Source organism: Colius striatus, chromosome 1 (assembly GCF_028858725.1).
Source record: "Colius striatus isolate bColStr4 chromosome 1, bColStr4.1.hap1, whole genome shotgun sequence".
NCBI lineage: Eukaryota > Metazoa > Chordata > Aves > Coliiformes > Coliidae > Colius > Colius striatus.
This window is the reverse complement of record NC_084759.1, coordinates 67,806,980-67,832,512: the sequence shown is the minus strand read 5'-3', so window position 1 is coordinate 67,832,512 and position 25,533 is coordinate 67,806,980. Positions and strand designations below refer to the sequence as shown.

Sequence of the window (25,533 nt, the reverse complement as noted above, 5' to 3'; positions counted from 1 at the left end):
GCATGGCCCTTTGGTGACACATTAGACTATATGCTAACCGCAGCAAATGAAACTGTTCCAAGACCAAGTATGGTTTCTTTTTGGCTCTTAAGAGAGGTCAAGCCCAGCTACTGTCAGAACCAGCTGGTGACAGTAATACCTGGTGCCACTCGACTGACTGCACAGGGGCTCATCCGCCGCTTGCCTTCAGTGGGAGATAACCCAAGTACCCAAGGGAGAAGGGCCACACAGAAAGCTCTTGCTCATGGATGTTGCCCATGATAGATACAGCACAGTTTACCTGTCCTCGAGTTTTGATACCATCATTGAGATAACCTGATTGGTGCAGATTTTCTGGCTGGCTAAAGAGGCTTTTGTTCCTCCATCTCTGGCTTTTAGCATGGCACCTCTTCTCCCTTGGGTGAGGGTTACCTAGCTGCATGGCCACCCTGTTCTTTCCTCAGAGTTCACACAACTTTTAGATTTGTGTGGATAAGCACAAAACTGCATGAAGTATTTTCTACAGAGAGAAATGAGATGTATTTAGAAAGTAGTAAGGGGCGGGGGGCCAGATGGACAGTACCAGCCCATTTGGGCTCCCTCACATCTAGACTGGGATGCACAGACATGGGAGGGTAGGTAGGAGGGATTGTCATCTGTCAACCCTGAATACAGACCTGAAATCCTTAGTTATTTTCCACATTTCAGACAAATGACCTAGAGCTCCAAACCATCTCATCAATGTTTCCTTCCAGCCATTGGCCTTTAACTGCAGCCTCTTCTTATTCACCTCACATTTCTATAACAACCTCCCAGATGACGTCTCACCAAGATCTCCTGCCTTTTATGTAACTTCACACCTCTATGTGAAAGGGATATACATCAAGGGATTTCACCACATGCTGTTTCACGGGAAAACATGTGCACATGGCTGTATGCCCTACTATCAGTATAAAGAGGAGGTTGTTTAGCCACCCAAGCAGGACATTATTATCTGGGTTTTTTTTTGCCTTGCTTCTGAAATGCTACATGCCCCTATCAATACAGCTGTGAAGTGCCAGGTAGAGGCAGGTTGTGGGTGCTCACTGCAACATGGAAACAGCCCTCTGATCCCTCAGCTGTTTCACACCATAAACAGGCCACAATTTACCATCTGGTTGCTATTTATATCATCACCAGTGCTAGCATCTGCCACAGCATAAGCACCTGTTTGCTATAGCACAACCTGAGCAAAAGAAGGACCCAATCTCTGAGTGACATTTGACTGTCCCCACATTAAACCATGTTCAACAATGCACTTGGCTCCTTCTCTCCACCTAGATCTCCCCAGAATACAGTTGCAGTTATGCAGCTGGATAGGGGCTGCCTGTTCTTATCAAGACCTGTGGGGCACTTTTTTCCCCCAGGGTGTGCATCTCTGCACCTTTGCATGTCATCAGGGAAAACAATAGAGCTGTACCTACATCTCAGCAGAAGGTCAGCCCACTGACGCTTCAGTAGAGAGAGAAAACAAAAAGAAGATAGAATGGGTGAGATACATATTCTACCACTGGACTGAGCAAACCTAGAGACAGTAGACTGAGTTTAACTGATGCTGAAACCAGTTTGCTTAAATGATGTTTTTAAGATGCAAAGTTAATGGTAAAAAATGTATTTATTACTTTGACCAAGGAGAATTTGCTGATTTTCCTTATCTTTCATCTAAATCTTCAAGTCAAAACAGATATATTTTTGGGTTTTTTTACATGAACAGAATACATGAGAGCATTAGCCTCTAAAGAGATAAGTGTAGAAATGACATAACCCCATGAAGTCTGACTAAGCATTTAACATAACTCAGGACTTTATTATTATCCCTTCTGGTCCCAAAGTTTCCTGACCCAAATTCCTGACAGGGGTACACAAAGGGAAGGCCAGCCTTGCTTGAGGAAATTCTTCTTCATCTCTTTTATTGGACACAGTGCATGCAGTGGACACAACCTCAGGATTTTAACTAGAGCCTGGTGAAAAAGACTTGCATCATCATTTAGTGCAACCAGATAGAAATAAGAGTCTGGAGTTTTTTGAGTGATGCAAACATATAATATATAAAGTAAGATATAAATTTATGTATGTGGTTTCAGAAAATTTTAATTTAACAGGAGGAAATGGAATAAGTCAGACAGAATATAAGATATGCTAACATAATAAGACCTCTTAGAAAGTAACTGAGAGTTCTTAAGACTTCCACAGAATAGAGTCTACAAAAGTCTAGAAACAGGCACTGCCAGTGGACTACTCATTAAATGATAACCCTTGTGCATTTTTTAACTGCACCATCACATCAAGACACTGTCCTGTGGAAAGGCTGAAGAAGCCAAATAGAAAGGAATGGGATGGGACAGTGGAGACTATTCCTGCCGAGGCCCATCGCATGACTTTAATTCATGTGTATACATTAGTATTTTGATTTGATGAAGCCTTCAGAGAGGGGCAAATTACCAGAAATTTCCTATAGGGTAATTGTGTTATTATACAATCCAGAATTAATTTTTCACCCCACCATAATGTATTCATCTAATCAGATATTTATGAAGCATCTTAGACCAGGCCCTTCCTATTGTCTTTTCTGAAGGAACCTGGAGCCACTCTTCAGTCTTCCTAAGCCCTCTATTCTTCACACGTATGCTTCTAATTTCTGACTACCTCAGATATCTATATACCAACTTATAATACCTCCCAGTTATTTCTGAGTGATCATTATCAGCACCAAATATCCTTCTCCCCAAAACCCTTCTATCCTCATTTCTTGCAAAACCCTATCTTACCTTAGTCCTCTAATGCATCTTCCTCATTCTCTAGTCCTGACTTAGCCACAGGCTAAGTGGCTTGACAGCCACAGGTAGCTGGCAACCACAAGCACCTGTCTGGCCTCTGTCATTCCTCACTAGACGCCTCTTTCCTCACCAACATTCTATCGACACTTCATCTATATAGGCAAAGGCAGGATCACAACTTATTGGCATTTCTGATCCCACTCCTAAGGTGCACTGTATTCCCTCCTACAGCCACCTAGACAAATGTGGAGGACTGAACCCAATTTAAGTGCGCTAACACCTTGCTATGCTTGCACAACCTTGGGCTTTATGTTGCATGGTGAGGAAATTGTGCAAGTCTTCCACAACACTGCTACAGAACCAGCTGCTGGCTGGAATATCCCATAGCTTGAGGTGGCTGGCACTACCAGTCTCCAGGTTACATAAGCCTGGGGCTGGGAAACAACATTAGAAATAAGTAAGTAGGATGGGACTTGTGACTAAACACAGACATCAATAGTAACAGTAGATACCCTATAATCCTACTTCTGCCACTTTGAAAAAAAGAGGAACTCTCTAAAGTGTGAATGGGGAGAAAAAAGCATCTTTCATACTAAAACAAACATCTGAAATTATGCAGACAACTAACTCCTCAAGAAAGTCTCTCCCCTGTACTGGGTGCAATTCTGAGCCAAGAGGCTCAGCTGCAGCCATCGAGGTTACAGATGAGCAAAGTTAGCTGACATGATTCCCACCCATCCTGCCTGCTGCACTCCACCACAGTGTATTTTAGGTTGCTCACTAGCAGTCTGATGTTTCAGCACAAATATGAGTGTACTTCAGGGGACAGTATTTCTGCTTAGGCAGATGAAGATTTTAATTTTAGTTTAAGTGAAACGACTAGGGAGTTCACTCTAATGTGAATCCCTAGTAATAAAAAAGACAGTATAGCCATAACAATTCTCCAGCGTCTACTGGGTACTTCTGAAGCCCCCAGCTGCAGAAGCTGGGATCTATCCACAGATTTGGGCAAAGAGAGAGTTGCTAATTCAGCTTTGCTTTCCTGGGGGTGCTTGGGGGGTACCTGTCAGGGCACTGGTTTCTGTTCGATCACCATGTCCCCTCCATGCACACCCAGGACATCAGGTCATCCTTACAAAGCAGAGGGAGCGCAAGTGAGAAGAAATCATATCAGCTAAGCCCAAGGAGAAATTAGGTCCCAGTCTGTGCTCAGCACAGACGTGTAACTAAAGGTGGATCTTTTCTTACCCCTCAAAGTCCAGGCAAGCATCTGCCTCATCCAAGAATGGGCTGGTTCTGGTTCTAGTTTTGTCTTTTAATCAATTCTGCCCTTACTGTGCGAGTTCCCATCTCTGTGATGGAGATCTCTGTGGGGCTCTGCCCACTTTTACTACCAGGAGAATAGGCTATTATCACGTACTCTACATAGAGACTATATTTGGCAGGTCATAATTGCCCATTTTGAATGTACTACACCACAGTCTTCTCTGATGCCTTTCTCTCCCTGTGAGTAACTCCAGCCATGTTTTTTTTCAAAATCTCAGTTCCTTGAAGGACAACTTTTGAGAAACAAGGCAATGTGCAACCAAAGCAGAGAGATGGGAGCCGATAGGCTTGGTGTTAAAACAAGAATCCTGCTGCTGTCCTCAGGGAAGGGCCCTTCACTTCATATATCCCTGTTTTCTCTCGCTCTGTCAAAATCTGAATTGATGAAAAGCAGCTGAGAGTCCTTGCCACCATGGAAGTTTTTCATGACTCTGCTAGATTCAGCCCAATGTGAAGAATGTTTTTTTTGCTTCCAGCTTTAGGCAGTTTGACTGTGAAAGAAAAGGCTGCAAGGAAAGGAAATGCGTATTTGTATGGCTTGATAACTCCTAATTAGTTTTGTAATATTTATACAATGCCCAAAAGCATTAATAAACCCCTTTTTGTAAATATAAACAGATGCATAAATGAAATCTTCCCTTTGAAAGAAGAACAACATATTCAAATTGAACAGAAACGTTCCCATCTAGACGGATGGCTGACTGAAAAATAAGGGTTTATTTTAAAGCGTAGATTTGCTGGTCACTCCTTGCTCAGGGCCACGCAAACAAAACTGCATCTGGAAGGGCTGCCCTCTGGCAAAGTCAGCACTTGAGAATCCACACATTATTCATAGAATAATTTTCCCTTAAAAACAAGCAAGCAAGCAAACAAAACCTGGCTTTCCCAGTGGAAGTCTTGAAAGTGGCACCACATCTTCCAGTCAAATGGTTTTGTAATCAGTAGCTCCACAACAGTTAGCTTGCTCAGCACAGAAGAGCAGATTTTGTGCTAACATGCAGCCAGGATGTGTACGCTTGCACATACAATTCTAACGCCCGATGCTAATGTAAGAAACAGTTATTTTCAGCCCTGACGAGCCCGCGTATGTGCTGCAGAAGGCTAAGCAGCGGGGTTCTGCTGCCATCAAGTGGAGAGCCATCCTACGCACTGCTGAATTTTAAACATCTTCCAGGAGCGGTAAAGATAACTGTATTTCAGGGCTGCACTGAAAATTTTAGGAGTTTCTTAACACCATACTGACAAACGTCTGCAGTTCCCAGCTGAGAAATCACGCACTTGAAGGTTAATGGGATGGATTTAACCGTAAACACTCTTGAGATTTCTGGCAGCCTTCAGTTGCCATAATAACAGGAGAAAAATCTGTTTGTAGATTCTTCAGATATATGACCATGTTACATTTAAATACCTAAATCATATCATATGCCTGGAAGTCCTAGTGGTAGCTAAAGGAGTCTGAGGTCCTTTCAAAATGACAGTGGCAACGGGTTCTCTAAGGAGCCTAGGCCTTGCATGACACAGAAAGGTTTTTCAGTAACTTCAAACTGATAGAAAATTGTAAGAAAAATGTCTATGAGCTGCTGGTGGAAAGTTAATTCATGGTCCAAAAGTTTGGCTCTAGTGAGCATGCTCTACTTCATATAATTTTTGGCTTCTTTGCAGCTTTTCCTTTCTTGGTCTTCTACAGCAAAGTTTATCAAAGCTTCTGTCTTTATAGTCAATTCCCACTGAGTCAAAAATGCAGCTGACTGAGACATGTTGGTTCTCTTCTTAGCCTGAAAAGATTGCTTAAATCACTGCTGCCATTTTTCAGAACAGTTTCATGTAATAAATGAGTTTTATGCTTTTTACAACATGTACTTCTCAGCTAAGATAATTATCTTCTAAGTTTTTAAAGGGAAAGAATCAATAATCTTGCCTCCATTGACAAAGATATTTTCTATACAGATTAGTGAAATATAAAGCATATTTGCTAGTGTGTTTTTACCACAGTGCTCTTAAAAAAAAAAACAAACCAAAACAAAACCCAAACCGTTTCAAAGTGAAGATATGGACAATACTCCCCTCTAGGGGCAGAAACAGAATTTGCAATATTTAATTCAGCAGCGTATCATCTGTGACCCATACAAGTGAAACAAAACAAATAGAGCCTACCAAATCAAAGTCAACCAGAATTATTAAGTCGTTCCCTGCAGAGAATGCTGCTGCCTGTGAAATCAGTGTAAAGTGCACGTTGTGTTCCTCTAGTCATGCTTAGGGACTTTAATACTACATGTATCCAGAACCCATTGATCAGATTTCCCTAGCAACGCATATCCCATCAGCTTCCGAGCCAGACAACAGATCAAATGCAATAGGCAGAGAATAGATTTTTCTTTATAAGTAAACACATGTATCATGAAAATGTATGGACTGACAATTGCTAAAGCTAGGAGTTTTCTCAGCTGATCATATTCGGTATATTTGGAAGTCAAATAAGATGGAAGGTCAGCATCGGCTGAGCCACTTTCCTCCTCTTCATTCAGGCAGCCAGATGCAAAGCTGCAAAAGCAATTCAGGCATCTCCATCAATGACAGAGGGTCCAATCCTCCCCGCACAGATTACTCCTACGTACAGTCTGGGAAGCTCGCAATTCCTCCTTGGAAACGAAGGGAAGGCAGAGCTAGCAGGGGGTTGTCTCCACATCCCCAGATCCTGAGAACTGAGTAAGCCTGATGAGAGCTACAGGAGATGGGGCTCAAGCCCAGGCTGAGACCCAGTACCTTCAGCCTGTGCACCACCACCAAAATAAGCAGCTCTCCCCTCTGAAAGTCCAGTACCACTTATCTTCTCATGGAAAGGCATCCTAGGTAGCGCTGATGAGCTGTTACTTTCGTGACGACTTGCAAAGGCAGCTGAAGGGGCTGGCTGCATGTCACAGCCACCTCTGCACAGATTGGGATGGGATCCTCCAGTCACCTCACAGCACAGCATCACTTATACTGCTGAAATGCCCATCACATAAAAATGCTGTCCCTAAAGTAGCACAGCTCCATGCACGTTGCAAGAGCGGTCTCCTGACTTGTGTTTAAACAGAATAGCATAGACACTCTTTTTTATTTTTGAAGTTATTACTTGCAATAGTGGAAGGGAAGCTATTTAAAAAGCTTTGCGCTCCATTTCTTATCACATACACCATGGTTAGTGGGAATTTATTTCCACACACATGCACACCCACACACATTACTCTACCAAAAAAAAAAAAAAAAAGCTATGTTGCATGTTTTTTTAGGTTACAAAAGCATTCTGTGTCTTTCTGTAGCCTACAAAAACATCAATCTCAAAGAGCTTCCCTCTACGAAAACCACAGGAAAAGAGACCGAATGAGATGATGAGAGAGTCTGTGTCAAACCCACATTTTTCTCCAAAAGCATATGCTGCACAGGGTACTACTGTCTTTTTCTCAATATACCTTACAGTCCATTGCACCTAATGTGACAATACTCTGCCACGATCACAGGAGAGGCATCTCCACAGAGTAATTCAGATTGAGCAGCGAGCTTGCCCAGGTCTCGCTCATCCAGGTCTTGTTGTGCTGCTTTGGGTGGCCCGGCTCACTGCCTTGTGAATTGGTGCTTCACTGCATTTCTTTAACACTGCAAACCCCAGAGCCTACACAGAAATAGCTTGCCAGTGGCAAATCCACCACCACACAGCGTAACGCTTTGCTCCAGGCTCAGACTGGGACTGAGCCTGATTTGGACTTTACTTACACAAGGGATTTACACAGATAATTGGGAATTGCCTCTGTGGCAGTCTCTGGAGCAATACTAGCATGGTCCTATCAGCAATAAGACTGGTTTTAAGGCTGGCATTACGAATCTTTTTGTGAAAGTAAGTTTCTCTGATAGTTACTCTGACTTTTGCTCATTTAAGCATGTATATGTATCCTAACATTCTTTCAGTTTATTATTGTGGAGACAGCTAACTTGGGGCTGGTACAAACAGCAACATGCATGGTAGAAGAGAAAATAAGGATCTGTTTTCTTTCTTTTAAACATCTGACCTCTATCACTTTTAAGTCTTTTTATCACTAATGCGGTTACAACCATGACGGTCTAAAGCTGTAAGGACCTATGTAAGAACACAGTACTTCTTCTAAATCTCTTTTCCTTTCAGAATGAGGGACTTAAGGCTAGGGCCAAAATAAATAAAGAAATTACACAGGTCAAAACCAACTGAAATAAAAATTGGGAAGCTCTAGGTACCTGTGCACAAAAGTTTAATCGCCTTGAGTCCCAACTAGTCTTAACCCCTGTGCCCTGGAAGGGAGCTCAGGGCTCATGGCATCAGGTAGCTGTTGGCTCTTTGCCACAAAGCCAGCCCTGCAGATGAATGGGGAGCTGTCAGGAGCTCAGCTTTCCCCTTCCCTTGCTGGAAAACCCAGGCATCTCAGCACCTAAAACTTCAGGCTCCTGAGTGCTTTGCTGGGTCTCAGGCACTACTCTGAGCCTGTATGTGAAAAGTTCAGAATAACACTTTGTCGTTCTGTTGTTTTTTCCTTTCATGTCTTTTTCAAGTGTTGTCCATGTGACTACACTCTTGGAGAAAAGCCTGTTGAAGGTAGTCGTCAGTCTCAATTACTACAGGCTAATTACCTTTAATAAGCAAATTGCTAAACACCAATGTGGAATTTGACCCGAGAAGAATTTTAGACAACCCTCTAACACCACTAAAACTGTATCTTATATCTCAGTTATGCAATGACAAAGCTTGAATATCTGCTAACTAGATGAGGGGCATGACCCTGACGATCTGAGACACCAATATGCTTCTCTGCCAATATAACGTGCCAGCTTTGTTTCCAGGAAAGTACTTGCAGCATCCCAGTGTTGCAACCTCATTTCATTTATCCCTGGGATGATTTGCCTTTTAGCATTATTAGTGAAACAGAGAAAATAATAATAAAAGCTCCAAGGGTCCAAGATGTACTGCCCCAGAACAAGATCTCACTTTTTGGCCTTGGAGACAATTGTCCTGCAATCAGTACTGGAGCTGCAAATACAAACAGTAAGAGAAAACAGATCTTCATAAAAAAGCTGGACTGAATCATCGAATCTGTCGAGAATATGCCTTCCTTTTAATCAAAGGAAATATTTAAGCACTAGCAGTATTCAGAAACTACAAATTAATTGGTACTTGTAGGCAGCGATTACGTTTTCCGTTTTTCTTGATGTTCACATAAATAACGTGTGAAAGATTGGGTTGCCCGGCTCTACTAGGAGTGGGGGAAGTGACGCTCCTCACAAGCATTTGCAGAGCTAGCTGCGAATCAGCATCAGAAGAAATGGTCATGAATTACCTCATGGTATACAGCAGAGTGCCATCATCCTCCAGGCGCAGAAGTTTGTTTGGGGTTGTCATGTTGTGAGCGATAGACTTCTTGCCATTGTGGAAAAAAGTGTCCGGGGTCCAGATCTTGCTGGCGAGCAGGTTGTTAAGAGGGAGGCGTTGCATGGGCCCTTTGAATCGCAGCCTTTCGTCTTTCCAGCTTTGTCGGAAGAAAACGTCAATGGTGTATTCCTGGCACAAAGAAACAGTTGAGCTGTCGCAGGATCTGAACGGAAGTGACGGTTCCAACAACAACTTTAGCAAAGTCGGTACAGTGGAGTTGGCAGCCGCGCAACCAAACTTACCATTTCTGTGTCTGACACAGGACCAAAACTCGTAACATAGATGTCTGTTTTCACCTGAGTTATTCTCTCTGTAATAAATACAGGCTCTGCGTTAGTAATTGCTTTAAGATACAAACATGTGCTCTTGATGCATTTCTCTCGTTAACAATTTCTGAATCACTCAAAAATCCCCAAAAGCTTGAAAATAAGAACATGTCTGAGGAGTAATTTCATCCCTTACCAAATGCAGCTGTCAACCTTTTTGAGCCCAGGCTATGTTGTTATAATCAGTGTAAAGAAACAGGTTCTTCAAAGGTCCAGTTCCTCTGATTGATAGGTTTTGGTCATAGATCATAGAATCACGGAGTGATTTGGGTTCAAAGGGACCTTAAAGATCCTCTAGTTTCTACCCCCCTGCAATAGGGAGGGATACCTTCCACTAGACCATATTGCTCCAAGCCCCATTAAGCTTGGCCTTGAATACTTCCAGGGATGGGGCATCCAAAAGCCCTCCGTTCCAGTGCCTCACCACCCTCATAGAGAGGAATTACTTCCTAATATCGAATTCAAATCTACTCTCTTTCAGTTCAAAACAGTTACTTCTCATCCTATCACTACACTCTGATAAAGAATCTCTCCTCATCTTTCCTCTAGGCTCCCTAGTACTGGCAGTACTGGAAGGTCTCTCTGGAGCCTCCTCATCTCCAGGCTGAACAAGTTAAACTCCCTCAGTGCTGTCCTCACAGGGGAGGTGCTGCAGGCCCTAGATCACCTTCTTGGCTCTCTTTTGGACCTGTTTGAGCAGGTCCATGTCTTTCTTACACTAAGAGCCTTAGAGCTGAACACAGTAATGACAAGAGCAGAGCAGAGGGGCAGAATCACCTCCCTTGACCTTCTGGCCACTATGCTTTTGATGCAGTTCAGGATGCCATTGGCTTTCTCAGCTGGGAAAGCCCATTGCCAGCTCATATTTGATACCTACTATAAGAGGAGATTAAGTGTGTCCTGGAAGGACCTATTCCCCTCCACTGGCTTTGGTGATCTGCCCAGTTTCAGACATCTGTATCATAGATGTCCAAAGTTAGGTGACATTAATTCTAGCCTCAAAACTCTAAATCATTCTGGCATCTTTTCCAATCCACGACTAATTTAATTTAAGGGCAAAAATTTCAGAAGTTCGTTACATAAGATGAGAGCATCGAGCCCTATTTTCATGCATCTCTCTGTAAAGTGAGAGAAGAAGGAGAGAAAGGGATGAAAGCAATGTGTTGGTCTCACAAGAGGAAGGGGTGGGGGTAGCCAGATTAAAAAAGGGCCAGGAAGAAACATAACAGATGGTTTACACATGGGTAGAAGATGAGAGAAATCTGGGGGATAGAGAGATGAAGGAGGCCTCAACAAGGTTAGGATGGCAAGCAACTATCACAAGTTATGGTTTTAAAATAGCTGCTGTAGAGGTTACCAAAATGACATATCAATACAGATTTGCTGTAGTTGTCTAAAAATGAATGGTTTAAGGATCTTTTTTTAACAGAGATTTCTGTCACTGGCATAATTTTACACATGCTGACCAGTGAGGGAACCTTGCAGCAACCTGCTAGCACTCTGTCTCGCTCACCTTAGGGAAAAGAAAAGGAACCCAAACTGTATTCAATGGCAGACAAAAAATGTATCACACATGCTCTCCTAATCCAACCTCAGACGACCTCAATGACTGAAAGAAGAAGACCTTCAGTGACCTTTGTATTGTGCCCTGTCTGCCAGGAGCCAAACCTACCTTCTGGGCTTCGTCTAGCTAACAAAACAAAGGTCCCTCCTCAAGGCCTGTGCTGAGAGCAGGAAACCATTTGGGAGAGCACCCTCAACATGATGGTGCCACGCAGAGGGGAACAGTCCCCAGGGAAGGCGTTACCCTACCTCCCAGTCCCGGGCGCAGGCGGTTGTCGTAGCCGTCCAGCAGACCATCCAAGATCCTGGTGAATATAGTGATGTTATCATTGGCGTCCTCTTTTCCCGGTGCTGTTGGCGTTTGTGAGAAGCTATTTAATGCAAACAAAACGAAACAGGTCAAAAGCTGTGCCTGTCTCAAGGGGCTTCAGCCTTGAGGGAACTTTGTGAGGGAGACCCCAAGCCTTGGCCCTCTCCGGCCACTCCGGCTGAGCAGCACAGGGAACTGCACAGATTTCCTTGCTGCTGTAAGCAACCATAAACAGCTCTCCCTCGAGAAGAAGCACCCAAGGAAGGACCCACACCATGGAGGTACAGCCCTGGGACACTCGATCAGGGAACACCTGAGCCCACTGACCCTCTTGCCATAACGGACAGGGAGATCCCAATCCCTGGCACAGCCCTTCCCCACCTCAGCCCTACCACTTCCCCAGGACTGGCATGTCTCCATTCCCTGGGAGGAGCAAGTTCAACTCATAGGGACAGCAGAAGCTGCTACTGTTTTCTCCTCGGGTTATATCTCTTGTCTTTGGGAACTGCATCAGCTTGGCAGGGGAGCTGCACGAGCAGCTCAGGTTTGCCTGGAGAAATTCCTTCAAGTCTGCCTGAAGGTATTCTTTAATCCTTAAATGCCAAACGGCTTCTGGTTTCCACAGTTTATGTAATTTATTGCCAGAAGAAAGGATCGACTCCAACCTTATTGGAGGATAATGAACTCCCATTGCATTCAAAACTCCCACCTCAGATCACAGAGGTATCTGAAAAAACACACCGTAGTACAGAAAACAGTTCTTCATTCCTCCTCTCTCTTTTGCCTAAATTAGTTCTACCTTGTAGTATGCAAATATCAGCAATGTGTAGTGGGCCTCATTCTGTATCTTTTGGGCCAGATTTGTTTTTATTCTGAACTCTTCTTTATTTCATCATTGTATCCATGGCTTAGACCTAGGAAGATGTTCAGAACTCACAGTACAGCTATAACTTGCATTTTAAGTGCATTCAATTTTCGTTTAAAGTTGCTTAGGAGAATCTCCTGCCTACTAATGTCTTCACTTACCTAAAGAAGGGACTTTTTCTTAAGTTTAGTTAAACTTAAGTTTATCCAAAATCCTGCTTCATCTGCAGCAAGCAATGAGCATCTCTTAAGATCATTATGTTTGCTCACACTTGGTGCTTATTCAAGTTTCAGTCTGCTGAAATTGCCAACAAATTCTCCAGCTGCAACAGGGCACATTGCCCCGCTAGGAATGGTATCCTGCCTCATGCATCCTCCTGGCAAACAGGAATCACAATCCAACTACCTCAACTCAACGTGAGACAGTCACCCAAAGATTAAAAAGAAGTAAATTAAAAACCAGATGTTTATTTACTACCAGTCTCCAGGGAAATAAATCAGTAAATAGAGAGCCCCAAAGCATCTCTCAGAACAGCCTCCTTGCAGAATGCTTGCAATTTATGTGTCAGGCTTACCTAACAGAACAGGACTTACACAATGAAAGACAAAGGACCTCAAATCTGGTTTTACCTACACAAGGTTTACACTAATGGGACCTTGCTGAAACACACGTAGATGTAGTGGGTCTGGAAGTTTTAGACCTGGCTCAGGACAAGCTGCTGGTGACCCATGTAGCTCCTCACGGACATGGGGACCCCTAGTTCTGTGCCTGTTCCCTTTGCAGCTTGTGTGCTTCTAATGGAAAAGGAAAGGATTGCAAAGCCTCTCAAGAAAGGGGAGTAAGGCCAGGCAGTGGGAGCACAGATTTGACTCCTAGGAACACTGAAACTTAATGGGGCTCTAGTTTAGATTGTTGGCCAAGAAGGCTCATCGCCAAGTGTCGTCAGCACCGCTGCGACCCTCAGCAAGCTCAACATTGGAGAGCCAAAGGCCACCAAGTAGCTCTTTTTCACAGCAAGAAGAGGCATAGCTGAAAATCTCACTTATTTTCAGACCATCCTATCTCTCTGTGATCAAAATACCAAATTAATTCTGTTTTCTATGCTGTGACCATAACCTCTAGCAAGTAACCAAGGCTAACAACATCGGGGACAATTTCAACTATAATAAAAGACAGTTAACCCAGCAGATGCAAATGGATTATAGAAACATCAGACATCCTTGAACGCCAGACCTTTCAAGATTGTATACCTTTGTGTCGCTAGGATTCAAAGGGATTCACCACACAAAGGTGAATACTTACAAGCGGCAGCCTCATGAATACAAACAGGAGAAAGGAGTTACAAGGGTTCTTCATATGCAGCGAGTGTAACTAGTGCTTTGGTAAAATCCTAGAATGAGATTTTTAACTTTTTTCATTTATTTTAGCTTCTTTTTTTTTTCTCATAAGAAAGAGATTTGCATCACTGTCTGCCTGCTTCACCACATCAATGTAGGAACCCATTTTCATTTTCCAGAGCACATGACAAAGAAGCGGAAAGATCAAACCTCATTTCATTGCTACAAGTTCCATGAGGGGTAGTGACTAGACAAGGGGAGAACAACCTAAATTAGTGCCTCATTAAGTAAAAATGTGAGGTCAGCAGTCATGTATTCCCTCTGGCTCACTGACTGGGCCAGTCAGCAGGCATGTAGCTCAGAAACAGCCTCAGCAAAACCAGCCCATCTCCTCTCTGCTAATTAAGAGACACGGAGGAGACTTGCAGGGTGATTAGGAAAGATCCTGGGAGAAAAGGACCGCAGAGGTAACATGTAGGTGTTGCAATGGGAGATGGGAACAAGGGATACCAAATGCAGAGCTGGGATTATTGCAAAGATACGGTGCTGGGGGCACAGGATACAAAGCTTCACTAGTTTCTCTACTCTTGAAACAGCTTGTTATTTTTAGTGCTTACGGCTGAATTCAAAGCCAATTGAACTCAGAGGGAAGACTTTCCATTGAACTATTTTTGTGGGGATAGGACTAAATATATTTAGTTCTCATAACTGCTCCTCCGAATCTGATGAGAGTAACGGATGCTGATACCCTCTACCTCTGCTATGGACACCTTTCACAAGAATGTTATACACACCACAAATAGCAAAATACTTTTATATCTCCACAAGCAAAGCTAATTGACAGATGAAAAAGATGGAGAAACAACTAGGGTGAAGACTCATAAAAAATCTGCACTTCATCTGCAAAACTGCAATCCAATTTAGATTTGGCAGATCACTTCACCCGAAAAAAGAAGGCATCTGATGCTGAATTCTGGCAAATGTCAGTATTATGTGAAGTTGCATTTGTAGATGGATTACTGTTTGCCATTAATGCAAATGTTACTTTTTCTTTCACAGAAAAGTTAGCATTTAATTTCTGGGTTTGAGATTGTTGTCGAAATCTATGTTTTGGAGCAAGTGCTGAGGTTGTCTTTTATAACGTGAGACCTTTAAACTGTATTGGCAAAGTTACGTGATTATCTTAGATGCTATAGCTAGGCGATATCCTAAACTAATAATTTCCAAGCAGCTAATGATTAGGCTTTAACCTAATGTTAGTTAGGTAAGCATGTTATTGCCTCTCTTCAACCAAAAATGCTTTTATAGCAGACATTTTCAGTTATGGATAAAAATAAACCTAGAGAAGAACTTTAGCAAAATGCTAAGAAAATTCAAAGATAATTACATTTAAAGCTCATTATTGAACATTAACTAAACCAACTAGGAATGCTTCTCATCACATTTATTTATTATTGCAACTTCAGGGCTACTGAAAAAATCAGAAGCCACCGAAGGGACCCATCACTGCAAAATGCAATAAATCTCCAAAGATGCTCAGCTACCTCTTCCAATGAGTTCATCATTAATCATTTTAAACATCACTGTCTTTTTTGCTACCTAGTCAAGATCGTGACAGGTACTATTCATAGCCTAGATGTAATAGGAAAAAAACATATGGCAGATATTTCCTGGTTTTCCCCAAACTTTTTTTTTTTTTTTAATGTAAAAGACACTGGAAAAATACCTGAGAAGTATTTTGCTATTGAAAGTGATATTTTCTTAATCTCTCTCTTAAGAGTAGAGTTTTCAATAACTTCCTTTAATCAGTTTGGAATTATACCAGAACTTCACAGACAAATTAACAGTTTGTGGAAAAGACAGAAGAGAACACATTTGCACACTTTTGGATACTGCCAGCTGGTCAGATATCAAATGAAATAGATTTACTTTTCTAAGTTAGCTTCTTGCCATCTCCTTCTTACAGATTTTTGAGATATAAAAATGCTGCTATTGTGTGACTTTATTCAATGAAGATTTGATTCTTTCACAGTGGATTGGGATAGAGGAGAGGACTGACTAAAATGATGAAACTTTAATGGCTTTTGCGAACCCTTTAAGAATAATTTAATCATTTTGTTTACCAAGAGCTGTATTTTACTGCCTTCTGGGAACGAGCAGCTTGTGAGCAGCACAATGAAAGCCTCCTTCTTATAGGGCTACCTTGTTGTTCTCACCTCCTTGCACCTCAACACCCCTTTAAAAAGCCTGGGTCATGAAATACCTTCCAGTACTCTCAGCTCCTCAGGTCACTGACCTGCAACTTCACCAGAGCTGGTCTTGCACCAAGAACTTGCTGGACGGCCTGCAGGTGTGTGCCTGCTATTTGGCCAGCTGGCAGGCCAAGCAAAACAGAGATGCTGAAGCTGTGGCTTTCTGTTCAGCAGAGGGATTGACTGATGCCTCTCTGCCTCCTCCAAGCAGCTCTTGGTATCCTGTTTAGTTTTCCAATTATTAAAATTGTCTAATGGGTTAAAAAAAGCTATCTGGAGATGTGGAGATGGAAAGGAAAACAGAATAAAAAAATAAACAGGCAAGCATGACTACGTAAGGACATAACATTTCTTACAAACTTAGTCTTTAAAAATATGAGGAAGAACTCCCCAGCATGTGTAAGTACTTGGAAAGGGATAACCCAGGAGAACTAACTGCTTAGGGCTGGGGAGGCTAACAGCCTGCAAGAGAGGTATGTTTAGCCTAAATAGCAGGATTATGGTATTAGTGATAAGGGCTGTGAGCTAGTGGATAAGTATGTGAAACTGCAGACACACCACCGACTGAATTCCTACAGAGTACAGAGAAGTCCTGCGTTGGCTACATTTAATTGGGATCTTCTGGTTTCCATGTTTTTACTATTATAAATATTATTAGCAGATGGCAACTGAACTGTGGGTATACCAACAACATCCGTCCCCATTGGTTTTAGCTCTCGGGCAGATTTCTGAAACTGCATGTCCAAAACTCAAGTGCACAGGGACTGTGCGTCACCCACATGTCCCAAGGGATGTGCCCATGGACAATCTGAGGCTTGCAAAAATTCAGGATGCAATAAGGTTGTCTGGCACGGGGCTGACCATGTGCTGCCTCATCTCAGGGAGATCTTGGTGCAGGCAGTCACCCAGTGCACCGACCCTTGCAAGGCTGCCCCTCTGTGGAGTCACCGAGGGCCTATGAGGAATCAGACCCTTGTCTCACCTGAAAACACTCCTCACTTTTAATTGACGTCTAATTATTCTCTAACTCTATTATTAACGTTTACTTTCATGACGATTGTGAGCTATCTTGAAATGCTTCAGTAAAATACCTTTACTCAACAGAGCACTATACAGCTCCAGGCTGAATTCAAGCATGCTGGACTGTTTCTGCAGAAGATTCAGAAAACTGTTACACCAACAACTGTGAGGAGCTTCACATCTTCTTCTTGTCTCATCTATATCTTTGAATTTTTGAGGTCCTTTCCAACCCTTAAGATTCTGTGATTCTGTGAATTTTAACTCAGTGATTTGTCTTTAAATAACTTCTACCAACTACGCTTACAGTCCTTCTCTACCACCTATTGATGTGGATAACTCTCGACAGTCATTCCACATTTACGTTAAACATTAATCACAGACTTTCGCTGAGATTTCTGAAGTAGCCTAGGAGACCGAGAAACATAATTCCTGTTTATTTTACATGGCATTGTGCATCAAAATCCCCCAAGGTGGCTTTGGCTACATAGGAAAAAACACTATTTATGATTTAATATAAATATGGAATGACTATGGAGGATCTCTGCCTTCATCTGTAATATGCTACCATATTGAGCTTTTTAATTTGTGCTCATTTGACCAGCCATTTTTATCTAGGACGTTGCAATGTAAGGGTGCAGTCCAAACATGGATGAAGCTAATAAAGGAGAACCTGGTAGCAACAGCAAGTATTATCAGCATTAGATTCCTGCAGTTAATATGCCAGCCTACATGTAAATTGTACCATTCTGTCCTGAAGAGTCAGTCCCAAAGCACTTAGCAAATTACATTCTGAAACTGCTTCTGTCTCCAAAACAGAAGTGCTGGAGCATCCTCTGTCTTTTGAGTAGGGTCAAAATTCAGCCCTAAGGCAGCATATGAATGGTGCAGCAAATTGGAGCTGCTTATCTCTGCAGGCCCGAACTAAAATTACTAGATCAGAAACATGGGGTGGCGGGGGCGGGGAGGTTACGTGATGATCTCGTTTTGGTGCACAGAAGCTTTTCGAGTAACTTGCAGAAAACATGTGTCCTCGTTTCCTCTAACTGTCCCATTCTGATTTTCTCCTGGGTTACGGGTCACACCAATTCCTACCTGGGTATTTGCTTTGGTATTTCAAGGGATAGTTAAACCCGCTTTTCTTTCTTTCTTTTTTTCACTCTTGCCTATCAATTCTTCTGTTAGAGGAGTAACACAGTTAAGACCCCACACCAAAGGGGTCAGGCTGAACTACTGCAATGTGTTGCCTTCTGAAGGGGTGATGGACAATCAGGAAACAGTCCAAGTCATGGTCCTTTAGATTGTTTCAGTGTGGTAATACTTTGTCAACCTACAACCACATCAAGGCAAGTTTCTAAGTATCAAGGCAAGTATCTAAGCCCTCTTCATTTCTATCACAGAGTTGAAGAAGCTTTGCCTTAGACCACAGTGAAAGCAGAATCAGGCTTTTCCAAGGTGAATAAATCAATGTGCAGCTCTTTGCATCCTCTGTAGCGTGCAGTCCTGCAACCATTCCTATGGTCTATGGTTACAGGCTTCTGCCTGCCTACACAGGACACACACTGGAGATGAGGCTTAAGTTTTGCTTATAGCATACGCAACCATCACTCAAAGTTTGGTCTTTCTCCTAGTTCCAATCTGGAAAAAAACACTTTGCTTGAAACCAGAAACTGATTTGCATCTCCATTTCGTGTCTTCTTATAGCAAGGAGCTGATGGGTGTGCTTGTGAATCAGCACGTTGAGAGGATTCATTTTTATGGTGAAATCATAAATAATTGTTCTCCTCCACAAAAAAGAATCAACCTACGTTCCCAGAGCACTTGCAAAATGCTTTTTCTAGGTTCCACTGCTTAGCCTGATTTTGGAAAGTTCTTGAGATCTCTGGTTTTAAGAAAAAACATCTAAATAGGGGGGTTATGTTCTTTTTTTTTTTGTTGTTTTCTCCCTAAGAGCTATAGTAGGAGTATTCTATACAGTTTTCAGAACATCACTGTCAGGAAAGCATCCAAAGTAAAAATAAGGAAACAGGATTCCTTGTTACATGCTCCAGGGAAACACAATTTCTAATTATTCTAGCAAGTTTCAAACTCAGCCATCCTTCTGAGCAGTCACGATCTCAGCTTACTCACTAGAAAAGCCTGTACCAGCTACCGGCACGCACCGAGTCCTGCTGTTGCAGCCTTGTGCTATTGCCCAGAGCCTACACCCGCTGGGTGAGAGGGAAGGGGCAAGCCCCACTCCTGACAGACATGATGCAGGGACCCCTGCAGCCCCAAGCTGTGCTACACGCCCAGATCGGAGCACTCAGCAGCTGAAGGCCCCATCTGAACTCCCCATGCCCCTGGAGCCTTCTCGGAGCCTTCTTGCAGCAGCGTTACGGACATAAACAACCGATAGGAGACAGTAAATCCAATCCAGGGAAGCAAATCACTCCCTTCCCCCCGACTCCTGCACATTCGGATGAAACGCAAAGCCCGCTTGTTTTGTTTGTGCTGCCCCACACCACATAGAGCTGAGGCTTTTAGTTTCCTTGAAAACCCCCAAATTCAAACGCAGCTGGCAACTCACCCGAAGTGGCTGGCTAAACTCATGGAAACGCAGAAGAGGAAGAAGTTTTTGATCATGATAAAGTCAGAGACCATCCCATTGTCCATTCCAGAGGAGAGAAGGAACGCAGGTGGTTGCTTTGGCGAAGGTGCAGCTGCTCACTTTGTACTTACGCTGCAACAATACACAAACAACAACAAAAACAAGATAAATTATTACACGGACAAACAGCAGGATAGCCAAGCTCAGCTAACACCGCATCTTCTCCTAGCTCTGTTTTTCACAAACTTATCTAGGCTTATGTAAACATCGGCTGTTTATGTAAAATTGTGTATCTTCAAGGACACATTTTACCTTCTGCTGACAGCAAACTGCAAAACTGGGAGAATTCTTAATGGCCCGGTTTTCCCTTCTATTCGTCCACGATATAAGTAACTGAAGAAAAAAGTCACCATTTTCTGAATGTCAGCTTCAACCCTTTACCTACTTCCAAAACTTCCAGGCGCCTGCAAACCCAGGGCTGTGTGCAGCCTCCGCATCCCATCCTTCCATTGCATTTTTTTTCCCCATTAAATACCCAGCTTCCCTTTCCAAAATCCCAGTTGAAATGGCAAGAAACACCTACTGCTTCTTGGAATTCAGGCTGCTGATACACGGCTTAGCAAAAAACAGAGGGTGGGATGGGGTTGGGGGGGGCAGAGAGGGGGATGTTGTAAAAAGTGACCTTCCTCACAAAGGCACATAAACCTCTCGCTAGCACGAAGAATGACAGTAATGCAGCTGCTCCAGAGACTGCCACTTTTCGGATACCTGCCTCAGCGACCAGATCACCAATTTCAGCATTGTGCACTACTCAGCTCTGTGCCCTATTAAAAATAAAAAAATTGAAAAAAATCAAAGCAAACAAACAAAAACACCACCCCACGAAACAAAAAAAAAAAAAAACACAAAAGCAACGTTAAAAAAAAAAATCCAACAACCCAAAACACCTCCCAAAAGCACCCTCAGAAGGGAGCTGCCTGAATTTTCCACCTGAGCCCCCGCGCTACACCGCTCTGCAACTCACTCTGCCAACCCCGCCGGCGCGGCAAGGCAAAGAGCCTCAGCCGAAAGCCGCCCCCTGGGGCTCCCCCCGCCCGGCCCGCGCTGCCCCGCGCCAGGACCCGCTCGCTCCGCGCCGCTCCGCTCATAACCGCCTGCACCTGGCCGCCCTCCGCCGCCTGCCCGCGCACTGCGCCCCAGACCGCTCCGCACCGCGCACCGCTCCGCGGAGCGTGGACACCTGCCCATCCGCGCCCGCTCCGCCGACCCTTCGCCATCCTTTATCCTCACCGCCCCCCGCAGGCTTCCCCCCCCGCGGCCGCCAAAGTTTCCCGCGGCAGTGTGCGCGGCGCCGGGTGGAGCGGCTGCCGTCCGGGGTGAAGAAGGCTGGAGGCAGCGGGCAGCGCTCCCCGCCGCCCTCCGCCGGCTCGGCTGGGCGCGGGAGCCCGGCGCTTACCAGCCGCCGTCGGGGGGAAGAGGGCGAGGGGGCGGCGTTCGCCCGAAAGTTGCGGAGCGGCAGCGGGAGCGGAGCGGGAGCGCCGGCGCTGCCTCCCCGCCGCTGGCAGGCGCGGCCCCGCCGCAGCGACGCGCCCGCGCCCGCGCCGCCCCCGCGGCCGGGAGCGCGGGTCGGGGCTCGGGGCGCGCCCGCCCCTGCTACGGGGCTCCGGCGGGGACCCTCCCGGGAGGCGCTGCGCTTGGCCTCGCCGGAGCCCCGGGACGGCCCTGCGGCTCCCCGCGTTCCATTCCCCGTCGGCCCCCCACCCAGGGCAGGGTCCCGGACGAGCCTGGCCGGCACCGACCCTGCGCGGGGAGAGCCCCTGCCACAGCCCAGCCGTGTAGATGCCGTGGGGCAGGGCCGTCCCCAGTAGCCGGTGAGGCTCGCCGGTATACGGACTCCTTACAGGCAGATCTATAAGCATATACACACACACATACACACACACACCCCCCTCCATAGATCCATGATATGTATCTGCACTGCTCTCCTGCAGCCAAGGGACCCCATCTAAGCTGTTACAACCCTTTAATGCCGAACCGGGATTTGTACTCGCAGCATTTCCTTCCTTTGTACATCCTCATTGTTGGACATCCAAGGGTGGTTATCGGTGTGAAAAATTTCAGGAGGCCTGCGCTAACTTCGAGGTTTCCTTGTGACTGTATGTCGTGCTATTTCAGAAAAATGGATGCACTGCTTCATAGCCTCAACGTAGGGAGCGTTACACTTGGCTACGTGTTCAAGTCATATATTATAGACTGCTCACACACGTGGAAGGATTGGTTGCATGCTGAACTACCCAAACGACAAAATGAGACTATACCCAGGTCCTGTGGATTCTGTGTGACACTTGGAACGTCTTGCAACACGTGCTCGTTACATGCGATAGATATGAACTCAATAGGTACTGCTGCGACCATACTTTGAAATAGTACTCCAGCCTCAGTTATTAAATTAACAGATCTAACGAGGTAATGTCTGTCTTTCAGGCAACGTTATGGATCAATGAAACACTTGTCTTTTTCCGATATTCATAAAAAAAACCCTCTGTGAAATTAATCCCTTCACTGAAATCAATACTGATTCTGTGGCTCCTTGCCATAGGAAGTGCTGTTACACGTGTGCCTACTGGTCCTGCACGGTGTGGTTTGAAAACCAGTCTGCATAAATCGAAATTTTCTTATGTTTTTGGTGGTGTCTGTGGTGCTTAGCTGAGTCCAGGTTGCCCAGCAGTGATTTATGATCTTAAATGCCGAGCCAATGACATACATTATTCCTCGCTGTTCCTTAGTGACTTCAATAAATATGAAGTTGTGAATGAATGTTGCTACCAGAAGAGCTTCCCCAGTGCTTTAAATTCTCTGAGCGAAGTCGTACGAAGCGCCAGTAGTTTCTCATGAGAATGTTCTCGCCCTAAGAGTGTTTAAACCAGATTTTTTTTAATCTTTACAGTACTTTGATTTCGGGGATGAACTATTTATACCTCCGCATAGGTGACGCTGTACAGATATGTGATCTTTAAATAATCTTACAGAAACGAGTGGTGGAAATATTGACCCAGGCTTTCCGTCCTAGCTTGCTCACTCTAGCGTCTCTCGGGTGCTCAGCACCGAGCCGCCGCTGCCCCCGGCTCCCGCGAAGCCATCTGCTGCTGATCCCCTTCGCAGAATCAAAAGAGAGAAAAGCGTTTCATGCTAGGGGAAGAGAAATAGAAAGAGAGGGGGGAAAAAAGTTAAAGAAAAGCTTGTAGGAAAAGAGGGCAATAAATAAATAAATAAAATGGTGGATGGACGAGGGAGCACCCGACTCAGCGGAACGGCTGAGCTAGTGACTGCAGAACGTGGAAATCGCCGTGGAAAACGTCAATCCGCTCCCACGGCGCCATCAGCCCCCCCACCCCCTACCTTTCCCCCCGCCCGCCCCGGAGCCCGTTACCGGCACCGGCACCCAGACGGGCCCCTGCGCCGAAGAGATGCTGTTTCCACACGCTGCCGCCAGGGGGCAGCCCCGCTCCACGCGAGCACGGTGGTGCGCGGGGCCGGCAGGGCGCCCCCCGGCGCGGACGGACGGGCGGGCGGGCGGGCGGTGGCGCCAGCGCGCCGCGGCGGCCCCCGGGTCCGCGGCGGTAGCGGGTGGGTGGGTGAGCGAGAGGGTCGGACACGGCGGGTGACTCGGCGGCGAGGAGGGTGAAGCCGCGGGGCAGGCGCCTCGAGTGGAGCCGGAACGGTGCGGCGGGCAGGACAAGACGTGTCGGGTGTGGCTGGTGCCCGCGAGGAAACGCGCCGATGGCTCCTTGACGGCAGCCTCGGGCTGCTTTGTGTTTGCTGTGTTGGGGGGTCTTTTTAGCCTTGTCTGTATATGGCAGCAGCGTAGTACAGATCTGGTTCTCTTTGCTAGCTAATTATAGCTAATGACGCAATGTATCTGAAACCCGTTGTTTATAATGCAAGGTATTAACTCCCGGGCAAAGGTGCTTTCTTGAGAGCTTGTCAGACATTAATTACGTCGGTTCTCCAGTTCGATCCCTGCAGGATGGTGGCTTTGACCTGCGGTAGCAGAGTTATTACAAGCAATAGAGAGATCTGTGCTTTGAAAGCCCTGGTATTGTACGTGTCCTCCGCTGGGTGGGTTTTTTTCAGGCACTCCCTTGTGATTCACTCTTAAACTATTTGTATTCTTCACCTCCTTGTTCGGTTTTAAAGGATGTGTTGAATTTAGTGTGTTGAACAATTGCTTTTTATTGTGGTCTAAGAAGTGTTTTGATTGGTTGATTGTTTTCTGCACTGGTGACTAGAAAAAAAACCATACAGCCTACCAAAAGTTATTTCATATGTGGAAGAAGTTTTGCACGGTCCCTCTCTGACATTTCTATCCCCAGCATCATTAAGTAATGTTGCTTATTTGCAGAGATAAATGCATTTGAGCTAGATCATCCTCTACAACGAACTGAAACAATAGTACAGGCAAAGTGTGCTTTGTCTTTTTTTACCATGGCACTCGTGAGTACTTGCAAGCTCAGGAGCTCCCCAGGAAACATGCACTAAGCCCTACCACTTTGACACTGTGCTGGAAAATGGCCTCTTTCTCTAACAGCCAAGGTGTCTCTGTCATCACCCACGCCATTCTGTCTCCCAGGAGAGCTACAGAAAGCTCACGGAGTTGCACAGAGATGTGGGGATTGGACCAAGCAGTAAGCTCTTTGAAGGCCTTCCCTTCTGACAAAACATTTCACTTCTGACATCTGTGTGGAGAGAATTGCCTGTTTACTCTCAATCGTCTCTATAGCCTCCTAACTCTGCAAAATGTAGTGCTTGGGACATCAATTTTAGTGATGTAAAACCTTTTCCAATACAGTCTGGATTCACGGCTCATCATTACTCGTGGCTTGAATCCCTACCCATCAGCTTACATCAACTTGGCCAGTCTCAACAGAGAAACTGTATGTGAACAAAGAGTCTAGTGTTACACTCCCTTTTCTCTCACCATTTGTAGAGATGACAGACAATGGGCTTCTACTGGTGAGACACACCTGGAGCACTGTGTCTGTCCATCTTTGAGTTCCCAGTATATGAGAGCCACGAACATAGTGGAAAATATCCAGCAAATGGCCACAAAGATCATTAAAGGACTGGAGCAACTCCCCTGTGAGAGCCAGGACTGTTTAGCCTGGAGAAGGCTCAGGGGGGATCTTATCCATGTGTATAAATACCCGATGGGGGGAAATACAGAAGAGGAAGCCAGACTTTGCTCAGCACTACCCACAGAAGGGACAAGGGACAGTGGGCACAAATTAAAAACCACAACATTCCATCTGACCACAAGAAAATTGATTTTTACTTTGAGGGTGATCAAACTTAGGAAAGGGTTGTGAAGTCTCCATCTGCAGAAATGTTCAAAACCTGAAGGGGAACAATCCTGGGAAACCCACTGTAGTCAACCCAGCTTGAGCAGGAGCAGGGACTGGCTAATCTCCAGCCTCAGCCATCCTGTGATCCTGTAAGCTGTGAAAATAGTGCCATCCTGTTAAACTTAATTGTTACTTTCCCCAAACTACTTCACAACTGTATCTAGTAGTGAAATGATATAAACAGCCTTGTTGATATGGGAGGTGTTAGAGTCTGAGAGAGACTTTGAAGCATTTGGTGTATTACTGAGTGATAAGGAAGGATATGAAAAATCTTATTTTTTTCCCCCCTCATGCATCCCCACTCTACAATGCTGTG

General features: G+C 44.9%; 1 protein-coding gene across 1 annotated transcript in view; it reads right to left on the bottom strand.

Annotated features, from left to right (window-relative positions):
• GABRA5 (gamma-aminobutyric acid type A receptor subunit alpha5) overlaps positions 1-19,880 on the bottom strand; it is a 54,917-nt gene extending 35,037 nt beyond the window's left edge. Inside the window, exons 1-4 of the mRNA XM_061998117.1 lie at positions 19,795-19,880; positions 11,694-11,815; positions 9,798-9,865; positions 9,464-9,684 (exon numbers count right to left, since the gene is read on the bottom strand). Coding sequence (XP_061854101.1) covers positions 9,464-9,684; positions 9,798-9,865; positions 11,694-11,815; positions 19,795-19,880 — 497 coding nt within the window. The remainder of the gene's footprint in view (positions 1-9,463; positions 9,685-9,797; positions 9,866-11,693; positions 11,816-19,794) is intronic.
• Positions 19,881-25,533: the final 5,653 nt, after the last annotated feature.